Raw genomic sequence first — 14,807 nt, forward strand, 5'->3', positions numbered from 1 at the left:
TTAAAAAATTTCTCAAAAATTAATTTGAATAAAATTTAATTTCAAATTCATATTTAATTCTACTTATTTTAATTGATTTATTGTGTTATAATTTGATGGATTTTGAGCAACCTCAGATAAAAAAGGACATTGGCGAAGGATGTGAGATTTATCCATGGTAGTGGTTCAACTCCAACCATTTTGTCCTTTGGCCACTACGAGAACTTTGTATGAACATGTATGTTTATTATGTTGAGAACCCCTTTTCTTTTGCCTGTATGTATGTACAATGTCATCCTGAATTGAAGATGAAGACTAATGTATTGGAAAAAGTAAGCATCTATTTCTAGCTTTCTTGAAGGATTGAGTTTGGTCTGATAGGAAAGGCTTTTTGTCTTGGGACTTTCCATGTGGGGAAAGTGCTGACTACACGCCAACCAAAATCCAACTATCTCATCCTTCACACTCTTACTCACTTAAAGCACACACCACACACCACACATCACAGACACAATCACAATCTCCACGCTAATATTTTCCTTCTCTTCTTACTCATTACTTCCAAAGTACAGCTCTTTCTCCTCCCTGTACTCTCAAAAAGGTCCATTTTCTTGCATGCAACAAGACCCTCCTTTGGGATTTCAAAAAAGTTAATTATTTCTTTCGTGGCCTTCAAGTCCCCTTATTATTGCCCACCACTTGTTCTTCTTCTGTTCGCCTTGAAGCTTCTCATTTCAGTATTATTTCACCCTTTTCCCCTCAAGTTATATGTGATATATAATTTAAGAAGAGCTTTTAACCGTCTTAATGTTTTTGCTACCTTTCTTTCTGCTTCATCGTCAGTCATGAAAGGTAAAGAAACTATAGCGGCCGACATTTCTGCCTCTGACATTGGTCGATGGTGACAACAGAAACCTACTACAGCTAGCTAGCTGTTGCTGATTTTGTTTCTCGGAATTAGGAGCTTATTTCTAGCACCATGAATAGAGCAAGTGGATGGTATGTTTCTCATCTTCTAAATTCCTTCTTTGGTGGCTCTTTTAACAAACGTTTCCTACTTCCTTTAAGTAACATACATTTCCTGAGTGCTAGCCTTAACATTTACTTAGATATAAAGAAAATTATTGGAAACTCTCCGACTTGAGCTATTTGATTGCAGGGCTTTTTCTCATGAGATTCCAAGTGATGTCACCGTAAAAGTTGGCGAAGTTTCGTTTTCCTTACATAAGGTAGTGAACCAATTCAAACATAACCCTTTACAAAAGATAATATTTAAGTTTGAATTGATGGATTGAGATATAATTTGCAGTTTCCATTAGTTTCCAAGAGTGGTTACATAGAGAAAATGGTCTCGGCATCCAGTGGCGATGATGTTTCATTCATTGAACTCTATGATGTCCCTGGTGGAGCAGAAGCATTTGAACTGGCAACAAAATTTTGCTACGGGATAAACTTCGAGATTAGTGTTGAAAACATTGCTGTGCTTCGATGCGTGGCAGAGTTTCTTGAGATGACAGAGGATTATTCAGTTGGAAATTTGGTGGGAAGGGCTGATTCTTACTTGAATGAAGTGGCACTGAAGACTATTTCTGGGGCTGTGTCTATCTTACACGTGTCAGAAAGGCTCCTTCCAATTGCGGAAAAAGCAAAAGTGGTGAGTCGATGCATAGATGCTATTGCGTTCATAGCCTCAAAGGAAACTCAATTGTGTTCATCTATGAGAAGTGACATTAGCAGTGATGGCATGGCATCTCACCAGAGGCCAGTTGTTCAATGGTGGGCTGAAGATTTCACAGTTCTCAGAATTGACCTTTTTCAAAGAGTGGTAATTGCTATGATGGCAAGAGGGTTTAAACAGTTTGCTCTTGGTCCCATCATTATGCTGTATGCACAGAAATCTCTACGAGGTTTGGTAAGACTATGACCTTACTCAAAACATGGAAAACATTCAAATAAATATGGTTTTATGTATTGACTCTGTGCCAAGAAAAGATTCATTTTTGTGATTACTGTTAAGAAATAATTGTTTCAAATACGAAATCATTTTTCATTCAGTCACGTATTATCACTAATAACAAGTTTATTAAATTTTATAACAATCACTTTCGCGAAGTTATGTTTAAAATAATTTCTGATTGATTAATATTATTGACAGTACAATGAGTTCAGCATTCATGCATTCTCAGTATACAAAATTTTACAGTGTCAAACTATCAGAAATTAGTGTTGATGTGACTTTTATGATAATTATTATAAGAACTCAAGAATCGTATATGATGGTTTAAGTTGACAAGTTTCATAGCCTAAAGCTATATACATAAAGGTAAAACGTAGTTTTATGATTAATTACAACAAATAACAGTGATTAATTATCACAAGTAATCAAAATGCAGAATGATTCATGAAAATTTCTTGTTGTGGAGCAGGAGATATTTGGAAAGGGTAGGAAGAAGATAGAAATTGAGGCACAAGAGGAACACGAGAAGAGGGTTGTTTTAGAGACTCTAGTGAGCCTTCTGCCAAGGGAGAAGAATGCAATGTCAGTGAGCTTTCTTTCTATGCTGCTTCGGGCAGCAATATATCTGGAGACTACGGTTGCTTGCAGGCTTGATTTGGAAAAGAGGATGGCCCTGCAGCTAGGACAGGCTGTTTTAGATGATCTTCTCATTCCTTCTTATTCCTTCGCTGGGGACACATTGTTTGATGTAGATACAGTGCAGCGAATCATGATGAATTACCTACAATCTGAAAATGAAAAACATTCAGCCTATAATGCAGATGATGAATATTTTTCTCCTCCCCAAAGTGATATTTATGGGATTGGAAAGCTAATGGAGAACTACCTCGCTGAAGTAGCCACCGACAGAAATTTAATTGTTTCAAAATTCATCACTCTTGCTGAACTAATTCCTCAACAATCAAGATCAACAGAGGATGGAATGTATAGGGCCATAGACATCTATCTTAAGGTACGCTTCTAAACCCATGTGGCTGTATCTTCTTTTGGGGTAACTTTTTGGCTGAAACTTGGTACTACATATTAAATTATTCATCACTCTATTGGTATAACTTATATAAATTGGATTCCTTAACTATACACACACAATAGGTCATGCATGTGTTGAAATATTAATCATTAAGTGAGTGTTTGGTCTTGAGTCAGTGACCTATACTATGTTTGGATGCAACCATGGGGATGTTTCGTTTTCCCACCATATCTCTTTGTAGCTTTAAGGTTATCATTTTTTCGTCATGATAAAGGCTCTCTACGGTAGCTTTTATGTCTCAGTTATTTGGGGTGAATTCTTACAACCTAACTTAGAAAATGTATTTCCAAACACATGTTTTATCCTTACTCATTTTAAGGAGTCAAATCCAACTTTTGTGGTGTACTCAGATTACCTGTCTCTTTTTCGGGTCTTATTAAAACTTTATTTGCATAATGATGTTATTTTAGTTGGAGAGACATGGAAGGAGATCGAAATCTGAGACAGGTTACTTCATTTCCTTTTGGTAGAACACGCACTCAAGATCACATTTTGTACTTTTTACTATTTTTCAAAGCCAACATCAGATTCCCCTTCTAGAAAGCACATACACTGAGGTTTTACCACATTTGAATTGGCTTTAGATTCTGATGTCACCACATAACAATATTAAACTTACAACAATAATCTAATGTTATCAATTTTATAAAGCATCATAGATTGCTGGTGGTAAAGTAAAAATTTGCAAATCTCAGGCTCATCCAATTCTAAGTGACATTGAGAAAAAGAAAGTCTGCAGCGTGATGGATTGCCAGAAGTTATCACGAGATGCGTGTGCTCACGCAGCTCAAAACGACAGGCTTCCCGTTCAAACAGTGGTTCAAGTTCTCTACTATGAACAACAACGTCTTCGCGATTCCATGGATGGTAGTGTAGGTTGGGATTCTCCCAATAATTTTCGTGACAAGACGAATCTATCCCCCAACGAGCTTAATCCAATGTCAAACGAGTTCTCCAACTTACGAAGAGAAAACGAAGAGCTGAAACTAGAGATAGTGAAGTTGAGAATGAAACTAAAAGAGATCGAAAGATCTTCCCTTAGATCAGCATCAAGCAGTCCTGTAATATACGGTTCACCCTCCGCTGATAAGCCTCCTCTCCCTCGAAAATCGTTCATCAACTCAGTGTCTAAAAAACTTGGACGTCTTTCTCCTTTTTCACGTGGCGGTGCAGCCTCCAACCCTCTCAAAGGTCGCGTAAAACCTGACAAAAATCGACGCCATTCTATATCCTAGTATGCAGGACACAAGTTCTATCTTTGTTCTCAGAGGCTTATTGTATACAGGGCTAGTTTTACTTCACTGTTATACTCGTGAAGATTGAATTTTCATGATCCTTACGTCCAAGAACTTTAATGTGTAATTTGTAAAGGGTGGTGAAAAGTAATACAGAGTTTCTTATTGATTGCTTGCGTTGCAGCCCAGTGACTACATGATTGCTCTATGGTTCCAGAAGAATAATAAAATCAATAATTTATCTTCTGGTATCATCGGAAAAGATAATTTTTGTTCTAATCAACATGAGCATATAAACGCTATAGAGTTACTTTTTGCAGTTATGTATGAATCAACTCCTGTAGAGTTATGCGTTATGTTGAATACCCAGAAGAAAAAAAAACTTTTTATTCATTCCCAAATGCCAAATGAAGTTGTAAATTTTGTTCTGTTCCATTTAAAAGTGCATAGCTTCTTGCTGAAGATTCCAATGTTAATAATTCTGTGTCTGTGGTCAATTAGAAAGGGAGGAACGGAAATTATCCGTGTTTTGGGGACAATTTCAGCAAAGGGTTTAGTGGTGTAAAGATGAGAAAAGTACAATTTTATAAAATTTCTAAACGAGTTAATGGTATAAAGAAAAATGAATATTAGGCGGGTCAACTTGGAACAGTACAGCGACATAGACACTACATCTTTCCAACGACCTTAAGATCCCTGGAAGAACACAACATCTGATAACAGCAGTTAGTGGGGTCTGTCTGTCTTTGAATTATTGAGTCCTTGGGATAAAAGCTTGGTAATATGGTTCAAGTGACAGCCTAGCAATGTCCGTGCTGATGTTTGAGCCTAATCATGTAAAGAAAGGAGATCATGGTCTGGATTCGATTCATGTATATTCCAAAGGCACCAAACATAGCTATAAGTTATACATATTTCGGGACAGACCTAACGTAAGTATGTTAATATGGATGTTTAAATATTAGCTGGAGAATCTGATGTCCATCCCATGGCAGACAGGATTTAGATCTCCAACTTCTTGTTGGCTTCCAAGTTATGTGAAGATAAGTGGAAAACGAATGACACTGGGGAGAGAGAGAAAACATCGTTTGCCTACTTAATGCGTTCAGGGAAGTAAACAACAATATCGTCAAATGAATCCTTTTTGCTTTCTACTCTTAACCAAAACTTGAATTGTTTTTGTTCTGTACCCCTCCTATATTCAATTCACTTCCAATAACTAAGACTTGAGATATGCCACCACGACCTTCCAGCTGTCCAAATACACTGAATTATAGATTTGTAAGATCTGTGAGGAACTTGTATAGGAAAGGCCAAGATGACATAAATAGGCCTAATAGGGCTTGATGTATTGCTATCTAATTTCTAACTTCACTTGAACATTAGAACATTTGCAGATACACCTTGAGACATTGACAATGCCAATTTCCGAATTGACTCATTTGGAGATTCCGTTTGAATATTTTGTTCTAGAGAACTGGTCGTGTTGTGAACAGTTTTTATGCTATCTGCAAAGAACCATCCACTCTCGTCGGAGGTTTGAAGGGTTTTGACTCCTTCAGAAATAAGATTTATTGTGAGTGGTATCGGGAATGAACTACAGCGGCCTGATATTGCAGTAAAACACTGCTGGGGTCAGTTGCTTCAGAGAGACCTATTAGGATAGACAGTTTTTTCTCATTTTAAGGAAAATTGGTATCGAAAAGTTATTTGTTGAAAGATTGAATGTGGAGGTGGGAATCTAATTAAAATGAAAAATTTCAGCGTTTCTAAAAAAGTGATATTTAATTCATCTAGTTGTCCTCCATTAATGTATGAAAGGATGTTTGCATGGCCTTTAGTGGGAAGGAACGCGAGTAAGTGCAGGACCAGAGAAATATGAGTGGCATGTGACTTGTGAATAGTAATGGGTTTGGGCATCAGGGAAAAAATCGATCATACGATAGACACATCAAATCCCACCACACTCAATAATTCGGCTGAACATTCAACACAAACATCATCCACAAAAGTTAGTCTTAACTTTTGAAACATAAACATAAAATATATCACATTGACCACAGATTTTTCTTTTCAAGTCATGTTCAGATTCAACACTTGAAAAAGCCAAGGTGACTGTTTTAATTTCTCTTGTCTTAATTGTTCTTCTACATCAAAACTGTTTCTAATTCCACTTTGGCACCCTGGGTTTGAACCGGGCATCTGGACTAGGCGAATTATGCTTCCACTTGATTCTTCTCTTGTGGTATGACTGCCATGACACCTTGTCTTGTTTATACGGCTTGATCCACTAGAAGAAGAAGACAAGCTGTGTCCTGAATCTGAAGTTAGTGGTGTCTCGACTTTCTTCCTACGGTTGTAACTTGAGGGGCCTAATGTTAGCTCAATCTCAGTCTCATCTATGATCTCTAGCACCCCATCTTCTGATTCTGCAATGTGCTCCTCTGCTGGCCGTTCAAGGTCAAATTTCATTTGAGGCTTTTCTTGTGCTCCATTATGAGTTAAACTAATCGCATTCTTGAAGTACCACTCTTCTTGGCTTACTTCAACACCTCTTCTGGCTTCCATATTTTGCATCAGTATCTTCTGAATTCGGTACAAACGATGTAGTTCATATACCTGTTAAAAACATTCTCAGGATTTTAAGGCTCTAGTATTCATGATAGAAGAAGATATCCTGAAGGAATAGAAAGAGAAGTACCTGCTCTTTGAAGGTTTCTTCGTGTTTTAACATGGCCATTCTCATGTATTCTTTGTCGCAGGACCTAACAAGCTTCTCCATCGGTAATCTACTTAGCCTCTGAGCAAAAGAACTTTGAACGAGTGCTACACAGTTGAGTCTTCTTTGTAGGAAATTTTGAACTCAGACTTGTATCTTCATGCCTTCATTAAGTTATATGTCACTGATGAGTTTAAGTGATGTAGTTGAAAGATGAAAAGCTTTTATATAGAAAACAGGATGGTTCATAAAAAAGAAATGGTTGCAATGGCCTTCAGACCTAATACAAAATGATAGCATCAACTTCCTTTTAGTATAATTTGTCTGTTCCCTTGCTTGCTCTCCTTTCAAAACTTTGGACCACATTCGACTGAACCCCAGCAAAAAGAAAATATCTCCCGACACCTTTATCAGTTAAATTTTCCTTCCATAATTACAACTCCTCATTCATACACACGCATGATGTCATTATTCATGTTATCCGTTCAATTATTGCAATATTTAAATTAACGACCAAGGAGACATTTTTCTCTTCTTTTCATATGCCCAGATTAAAAAGAATGCTTGAAGAAGCAGTATCATTATAGTTAGGACCATAAGGAAGCCCATTTACTTGTTTTTTAACCCTAAATTTCCTTCCTCAGTTTCTCTCTCATTCACGGAATGTGTACCATAATTTTGTTTGTCATAATTAGTTTTTCCCTTGTTAAACTATCTGCAGACAGACATCCATCCCTATTACACTGGATATTTAAAGGCGTGAATGATTTAGGCTACGCTTTTGTTTGGGTAATCTTTTATAAGGTACTATACTTCTCCACATTGACCCGGCAAGACGCGAAGCATATTCCTCATCTCTCAATTTCTTCAGGATTCAACACTTTTTTGTTTTGTTCTCTACAATCTAATATCACAATCTGACATTAAATTATCACCCTAATGACATAATATAAATTTTGAACACCTCAATATATCATCTTCAATTCTCAACAATAGAAAAACTTTGTAGCACCCTCTCATTAAAGTTATGCAAATCCAATCCCATAGCCTAAAATACATAACAATGATACAGAATGACACAAAATTTGCTTGCAAAAAGGGAAGACGAGGGGCATGCAACAGTTTAAAAAATCAGTTTGTACATATACCAACAATATGCCTATCATAAATACTGAACTGATTTTGGTTTTGAGAATATTCCTAGAATCAAACACAAGTTCAAATAAGAAATAACTGAATTTCCAACGCAAAAGATTGTAACTTCTAACCTGCTAAAATTCTATGAGCCGAGGGCACCAAAAATTTGTTCTGAACAAGAAGACGAGAGAACAAAAGGGGATCTCAGAAGGAAAGGCGAGAAAGACAGTCTTCCTTTGAAATTCAAGCCAAGTTAAGGGACAAGACAAGGCTGTGTAAATTTGACGAAGACTCTGCTAATCTGCTAATCTGCTCTCATATTCCCCATCAGGGTGGTCAGTACATACTGTTGGGGATTAAATAGAAGAATACAATGTAACAGAACTGTTGTGGAATTTAAGATTCTCTCTTGAAGACACGGAAACCGAGGCGCTATTGCATGAGGCTGGAGGCATGCGAAAGAAATCCCAGTGCCTTGACCAATGTGATCGAAGTATTGTGGAGGAGATGCCTGAGACAGGTCCAGCAATGCAGATATATTAAACAAAGGAGTAAAGAAAGGAGAAGAAATAAAAAAATAGATGTATTATTAGCACTAATTTAAAAGTATATAATTGTTGAGGATCACAAGGCCTTGGTTTGCTCAAGACAAATCATGAACAGAAGAGCATAGCCTGCTGAGGTGAATCACATGCACCTAAAATTACTACATCATAAAATAGTTGTCTGAAAGTGCACATCAGAGTATTATGTATGTATGTAGGCTAGTATTATTGTATAATTGAAGCGTGCCTATGAGGTAGAGAAGGAGGTTAAGGTGGCATGTTGTGTGCCGCCGACAGATGGATCCTGACCGTACGATGAATGGGTATCTCTGGTAGTTGTCGGAGGTAGAAATAGCCCTCAGGATCTCAAATCCAACCATTGGTGTTCAGTTTTGGATGATTAAAAAAACAAAAGGGGACAAAAAAATCATGGGTTTATCCCTTCCTTAATTCTTTTGTTTGTTGGGGGTGAGCAAACAGTGAATGATGAATGATGGATGTTTCGTACCTGTACTATGGGAAAATAGATGCAATATTTGATGGGTTTTTGGCAATGATTATAGAAGTTAACTGGGCATGTGGGTGGTATGTTTTTGTTAATAATGTAATGTAATGATGTAAAGTAATGTGATGCAAGTGATTGCATGGTTGTGGTGAGTTTATAGATTTTTATTTACAAATGGATGTGCATACGTTACGGGTATAGATGTACGGTAATCCATGTAATAACGTTGATCGATGTGTACCGTGGTCTTTGTGAACATGACCACACAGATGGTTGTGAGGCGTAGCTTCTGTCTGTTTTGGCAATGTTGAGAAATAATAATAATAATTATAATTATAATAATATATTTGAAAAATGATTAATAAAAGAGAGGGAGGGAAATGGACGTGGAGTGGAAGCACGCGTTGCCGGGGAAGAAGGTGCATTCTTATGGGTTGGTGGGTCCTTTCAGTTTGCACAAAAGCCTGACCTACATACGGGGCTTCCCTCGTTCTTTCAATCACACCAACCAACCAATTCACACAAAAAAATACTACTATATGTCACATGCCTAACCTTTTTAAACTAACCATTTCACCTACACCCTCTTAGATCCACTCAATTCTTATTAATATACTTACTCCTACTAATCACCATCTGCCCAAATTTTAAATTTAACATAACATCTCGCACAATGCTGAAAACATTTTTTCTTAACTATTTCTTTCCCTGTTACGTTTATTACTTTTTCATTTTTCTTTTAGTTTATAGAAACCTCTTTTATTTCATTAATATATATTACAACAAGTATTTTAATGACTTTTTTTAAATATTTTCAATTTTTCTTTTACTAATGAAAAACAAGATTTAGCAATGATTTATTATTTCTGTTGTAATAACTTGTAAATATGAAAAGAGTTTTATGTCAGATTATTTTTTTTTCTGATATAAAATATCTTTCCTTAAATATTTGTTGTTGTACTCAACCATTTTTTTTCATCTTTTTCGTTATTAGTGTATTTTTGTGTTTAGATTAATAATAGTCGTAGAATCTAACAAAAATATAATTGAATGGTATCAAATAAACCTTTGAAGAATATAGATGGTAAGACTTTTTTGAAAGAAATAAAAACACCTGACAAAAGCACTACTAAGAACGAAATAGAAAAATAAAACACAACAGTAAATATGCCAAAAGAGTTGCAGCCTCTTAGCATTAACACATCTCCATCAAATTTCACAGTACAAGTTTTATATGGGGTTAATTATTTTTTTGTTTATAATTGGTTTTTTAAGTGAGTATTTACTAAAAATTATAATAATGAAAAAGGAAAAAGTAAAAAAGTATTATTAAAATGAACAATTGATTTGAATGTTTTATATCATAATTCAAAAAGTCTTGTGTAGAAAACTTAGATAGTTGTACGTTAAGAGAATATTAGTAAGAAAATTGTACTGGAAAATTTATAATTTTTATAAAAAATATTTATGGTTTTTATAAAAAAATATTTATTATTAAATATTAATAGTTTCACTAAAATGGATTGTAATAATAACTTCAAAAAACATAATACATGCATAATTCATTATAAAAGTCTTAAGCCAAAGAATTCTATCTCGTCAGATACTTTGTATATTGAGATCTAGTTTCCACTCCAAACAACAAAATTTGTTCTATCAACCGAATTGCAATTTTTTTTTCTTATTTTGTGGACGAGATCGTAGCTGAATGAAGACTTTGGGACAATAGAAACAACCAGCAAAGCAGGAGCCAATACATAAGTTATCATTATAAAATTGTTTGTTTTAGACAACAATTGAAAACGTTACACTCATACTATACTTATAATATGCCGGGACTCAATGAAGGATTGGTGACTGGAATCAAACTTTCTATAGGGTTAGTTTCACTCCATACTTTATAAATTCATCAGTTTTAAACTTAGATTGGATCATCATCCACTCTACATATATAAAATAATAATAGTATCTCACAGTTTCATCTTTCCTGATAAGAATGCAACTGTCTCCATAAAATTATTGTTGTTGGCTTGAAAGGGTCCCATATTGTGTTTTCCTTCACTCGGCAAAACATTAAAATGGTGATTTTTTTCAAAAAAATTATTAAAATAAGAAATGTTTCAGGTATGGGTAGAGGCCAAGAGTTCAAACTATGTTGTATCTAAAATTCAAGTGCTGGGTCTAATTGATTGTCCAAATCGTTCAGATGGTACTTTGCATAAGACATTCCGATACTAAAGTCAATATTTAAGAGTTAAGCACAGTAAATTCAAATCACCTATCTTCTTACCTCATACTTTTATTAATAAGTTTCAGGGTGAACTTTTATTAACACTGACATAATTACGATCCAATCACCGATAATCATACTTTACCTTTAAGTTGATAAGTAATAAGGTTAATGCGCTGACTTATGACCGACAAGTTTGCTTGGTGATCGGTCAGGTTCATTGGTGGCTCGCTTGATGGCCTGAGCTATGATTGATCGTCTGATTTTTAGTTGACAAACCATCATATAGTATGTAAAGATTTCAAAAAATTATAAAAAAGCCGATTATAACTTTTGATTTATTAAAGTGAACTTAAACTTGCATGGTACAACTTCAATTAATTGTAATTTTTTGAAATTTTAAATAAAGTCATGTTTGAGTGACACTATTTTAGTGTATTGGTATATAAATTAAAGTTGTGGTGACACAACTTCAATTATGTAATATTTTAATATATATTAAAAGTTTAAAAAATGAAAACTTTTGTCCTTGAACATATGAATTATTTAATAAATCTTTATTTATTATAAAGACACATCACAATTTTTTTTTAAATTCTATCATAAATATAAGTATATCAACTAAAAGATTAAAATGTAGAAAAAAGAAAGAGAAAATAGTAAAAAAGAGTAGTAGTAAATTATGTATTTTTTGAAAAATTGGATTTCTAATCCCCTTTGAACAACTTTCATATATAAAGTATATAAAGTGTTTCAATCCGAACTCCCTATAAAAAGTTTTAAGGGTTTGAAATTTTTCTCAACAAATTTTTTTATCTCAAAATCTATATCCTATAAAAAATAAGATAAAAATCAATTTTTAGCTATTTTTAATAGTTTATAGAAAACAAATTGTATAAACAATTAAAATTTCGTCACTCCTAAGTTCAATTCAAACTACACTAAATTATCACGACTTTAATGAAAATTAAAAAAAACAAACTAACTGAGTCAAAATCAATATAAAGTTGAGACCACTTCTTATCATACCAAATTAATAAAATTGGTCTATTTTCATAAATTTTTTAAACATGTCTACTTTGATAATTTTGAAAAAAAACACATGATTTTAGTAATTATTTTGCCTATACAGTGATATTGAGGGATTTTCATTCTTAGCACCATAGTTTCAACCTTTTGATATATTAATTTTTAAATCAAAGGCAGAGATTTTTTTTTCTCTTACAATTTTCTCTGATTCTTTTCTGATTTACCCCCTTTTATCTGTTCATCTTAGTGCGTGCGTGTTGTGGTCCCTTGTTATTAACACCATTATTCATCACTTCATTCTTTTACTTTTTTACTTTTTAACCATTACCAGTCAACGTAGTTAAGCATTCCATTTTTGCTCAAAACAGAGTATAAGGATAGTCGAAGAAATTAGAGTAGGATCTTAGGTTTCAACTTTATCTTCTTATAAAAATGGTTTTGTTTTTAAAACCCGAGATTCTGATATGGTTGACAAAGATAGATTGGTCTTTGACAATTTTTGTTGTTACTGTCCATATTGGATACAAAATGCTTAGCAATAAAAGTATTTGAGACAAAATAGAAAGGCTAAATTAATGAAATGGAATAATATAGATAAAATACACTATTACTATTTATTACAGTATAATATTTAGACTAAAACAAATATAGTCATGTTTATTTAAATTTTATTAGCACAAAAGGAAACATTCTAATTTATTTTACTACTAAAAAATAATAGATAGAAACAGAAGAAGGTACGATAGGTTCTATTAATTTTTTAAGATAAACTTTAATAACACTATTTATATATTATAATTTAATGACAATTTTATAATTAATTGAAAACTTTGAATATAGTTCTCTTGTGTGGAAGAGATGGAACGTGAGAGGAAAGAAAAACTGAAACAATGAATGGCAAGATAAGACAGGACATAATATTGACGTCTTGCCAATTTGCTAAAGCATGGTCATTGACTTCACTTTTATGCATTATATAAATAAAAAATGAAATCTTCAGAGAAGAAGTAAGAAGTTGAAGAAAAAAAGAGGAGAGAAGAGAGATGAAGAGGAGAAGTGGTTTTTTTATGCTTTATTCTGATGAGCATTAAAAATATACTTTGTACTTTAATTTTTTTAATTAAATTAAATCTTCAAAACTAGTGATCATAAGTGTATTTTGAAGATACAATATGGGAACAAAACAGAAAAACTCAACAAAAAAATCTAAATTCGATAAAATCACCCATAGGTAGGGAGTAAGATGAGATTGAAAGGAATAAGTGTATTATGTTAAAAAAATAATCAAAATAAATAATAATAATTATATAAAAATAAGATAAAGATATAGATAAAAGAATATTAATTAGAGTCAATCATTATTTTAACAAAAAATAAAAATACAAGATAAAAGTAAATAAATAAAAGAGTAGAAATAACATGAGATAAGCCATGTGTAATGATGTCTTTAGTAAAAAAAATGTCTCACACGATAAAATAAATTATATACGTTTCTATCCAAAGATATAATAAGATCGATCGAATGCAACAAGTGATCTTTAAAAGACAATATAAAACAAGACTGAAAATATTTTTTATAAATTGATGTGTTTATTGTGTATTTTCTCATGCACATGAAAGATATTTATAAATAGAAGAGAAAAACTTATTAGTTAATTGTAATAAATTTGATTTTAAAATAAAATAATTTGTAATGAACATAATAAATATAAGTCGTCTATCTATAAATAACATTTACTTTTAAAATTAATTTGACATAAAAACATTAGTAACACTAGGATTTTATTTTAATTACTTATTTTTTAAATTATATTAAATATTTTCAACAATCTCCCATATAATTAAAAATAAAAAATAAAATAAAATACATCCTTTTAAAATAAAATGGCTTAAATACTCTTTTGGTCCTTATTTTCGTTGCATGATTGTCAGCGTCAAGAGTGATGGTGGTGGAGCAATCAACAATGGTCGCAGGGCAAACAGCATGGAGGAGGTCATGGTGGTTGCCTAAGGTTTCTAGGTGTGTTTGAAAGAAAATAAGATGACATGGTGGTCACGCTAAAAAAAATAAAAACAGGTCATTCAAGCAATACCCACATGTATAGTATACCACTAACTACTTAGACGACATTATGAAAAACAACCAAATTGAACATAAATTACGAAATGTTAGATCACATTGAACACTCGAAAAAAATGAGTGTTATATTAAACAAAGTCGACAAAAATAAGAATCAAAAGAGTATTTAAGCCAAATAAAATATTGTATTCAGCATAAGAAACCTTTCGAATTTGAGCCTTACACCCAGTGTTTATAAACTTCCTCCCTAGAAAATGTAAAGACTTAATTATCTTGAGCTATATCTCCTGTAGAGACTTAA

General features: G+C 33.2%; 2 protein-coding genes across 2 annotated transcripts; one reads left to right on the forward strand and one right to left on the reverse strand.

Annotated features, from left to right (window-relative positions):
* Window positions 1-487: 487 nt before the first annotated feature.
* Window positions 488-4,444, forward strand: LOC148206789 (BTB/POZ domain-containing protein SR1IP1-like). The gene is made up of 6 exons (XM_088104740.1): window positions 488-716; window positions 823-978; window positions 1,139-1,208; window positions 1,289-1,891; window positions 2,406-2,948; window positions 3,722-4,444. Exons 2-6 carry the CDS (start codon window positions 959-961, stop codon window positions 4,259-4,261), a joined length of 1,776 nt encoding a protein of 591 aa, XP_087960866.1. The 5' UTR covers window positions 488-716; window positions 823-958; the 3' UTR covers window positions 4,262-4,444.
* Window positions 4,445-6,206: 1,762 nt separating this feature from the next.
* Window positions 6,207-8,858, reverse strand: LOC124834433 (uncharacterized). The gene is made up of 3 exons (XM_047309113.2): window positions 8,249-8,858; window positions 6,963-7,144; window positions 6,207-6,880 (listed from the first exon to the last, which is right to left on the reverse strand). Exons 2-3 carry the CDS (start codon window positions 7,041-7,043, stop codon window positions 6,335-6,337), a joined length of 627 nt encoding a protein of 208 aa, XP_047165069.1. The 5' UTR covers window positions 7,044-7,144; window positions 8,249-8,858; the 3' UTR covers window positions 6,207-6,334.
* Window positions 8,859-14,807: the final 5,949 nt, after the last annotated feature.

The sequence above is a fragment of the Vigna umbellata genome, chromosome 1 (genome assembly GCF_029865625.1).
Source record: "Vigna umbellata cultivar VRB3 chromosome 1, Vumbellata_1.0, whole genome shotgun sequence".
Lineage (NCBI taxonomy): Eukaryota > Viridiplantae > Streptophyta > Magnoliopsida > Fabales > Fabaceae > Vigna > Vigna umbellata.

Coding starts and splice junctions, on each gene's coding strand:
- LOC148206789 (XM_088104740.1), top strand. CDS start 959: ATGAATAGAGCAAGTGGATG. Junction 979..1,138: donor ATGAATAGAGCAAGTGGATG/GTATGTTTCTCA, acceptor ATTTGATTGCAG/GGCTTTTTCTCATGAGATTC. Junction 1,892..2,405: donor AGAAATCTCTACGAGGTTTG/GTAAGACTATGA, acceptor GTTGTGGAGCAG/GAGATATTTGGAAAGGGTAG.
- LOC124834433 (XM_047309113.2), bottom strand. CDS start 7,043: ATGGAGAAGCTTGTTAGGTCCTGCGACAAAGAATACATGAGAATGGCC. Junction 6,881..6,962: donor AAGAAACCTTCAAAGAGCAG/GTACTTCTCTTT, acceptor TGTTTTTAACAG/GTATATGAACTACATCGTTT.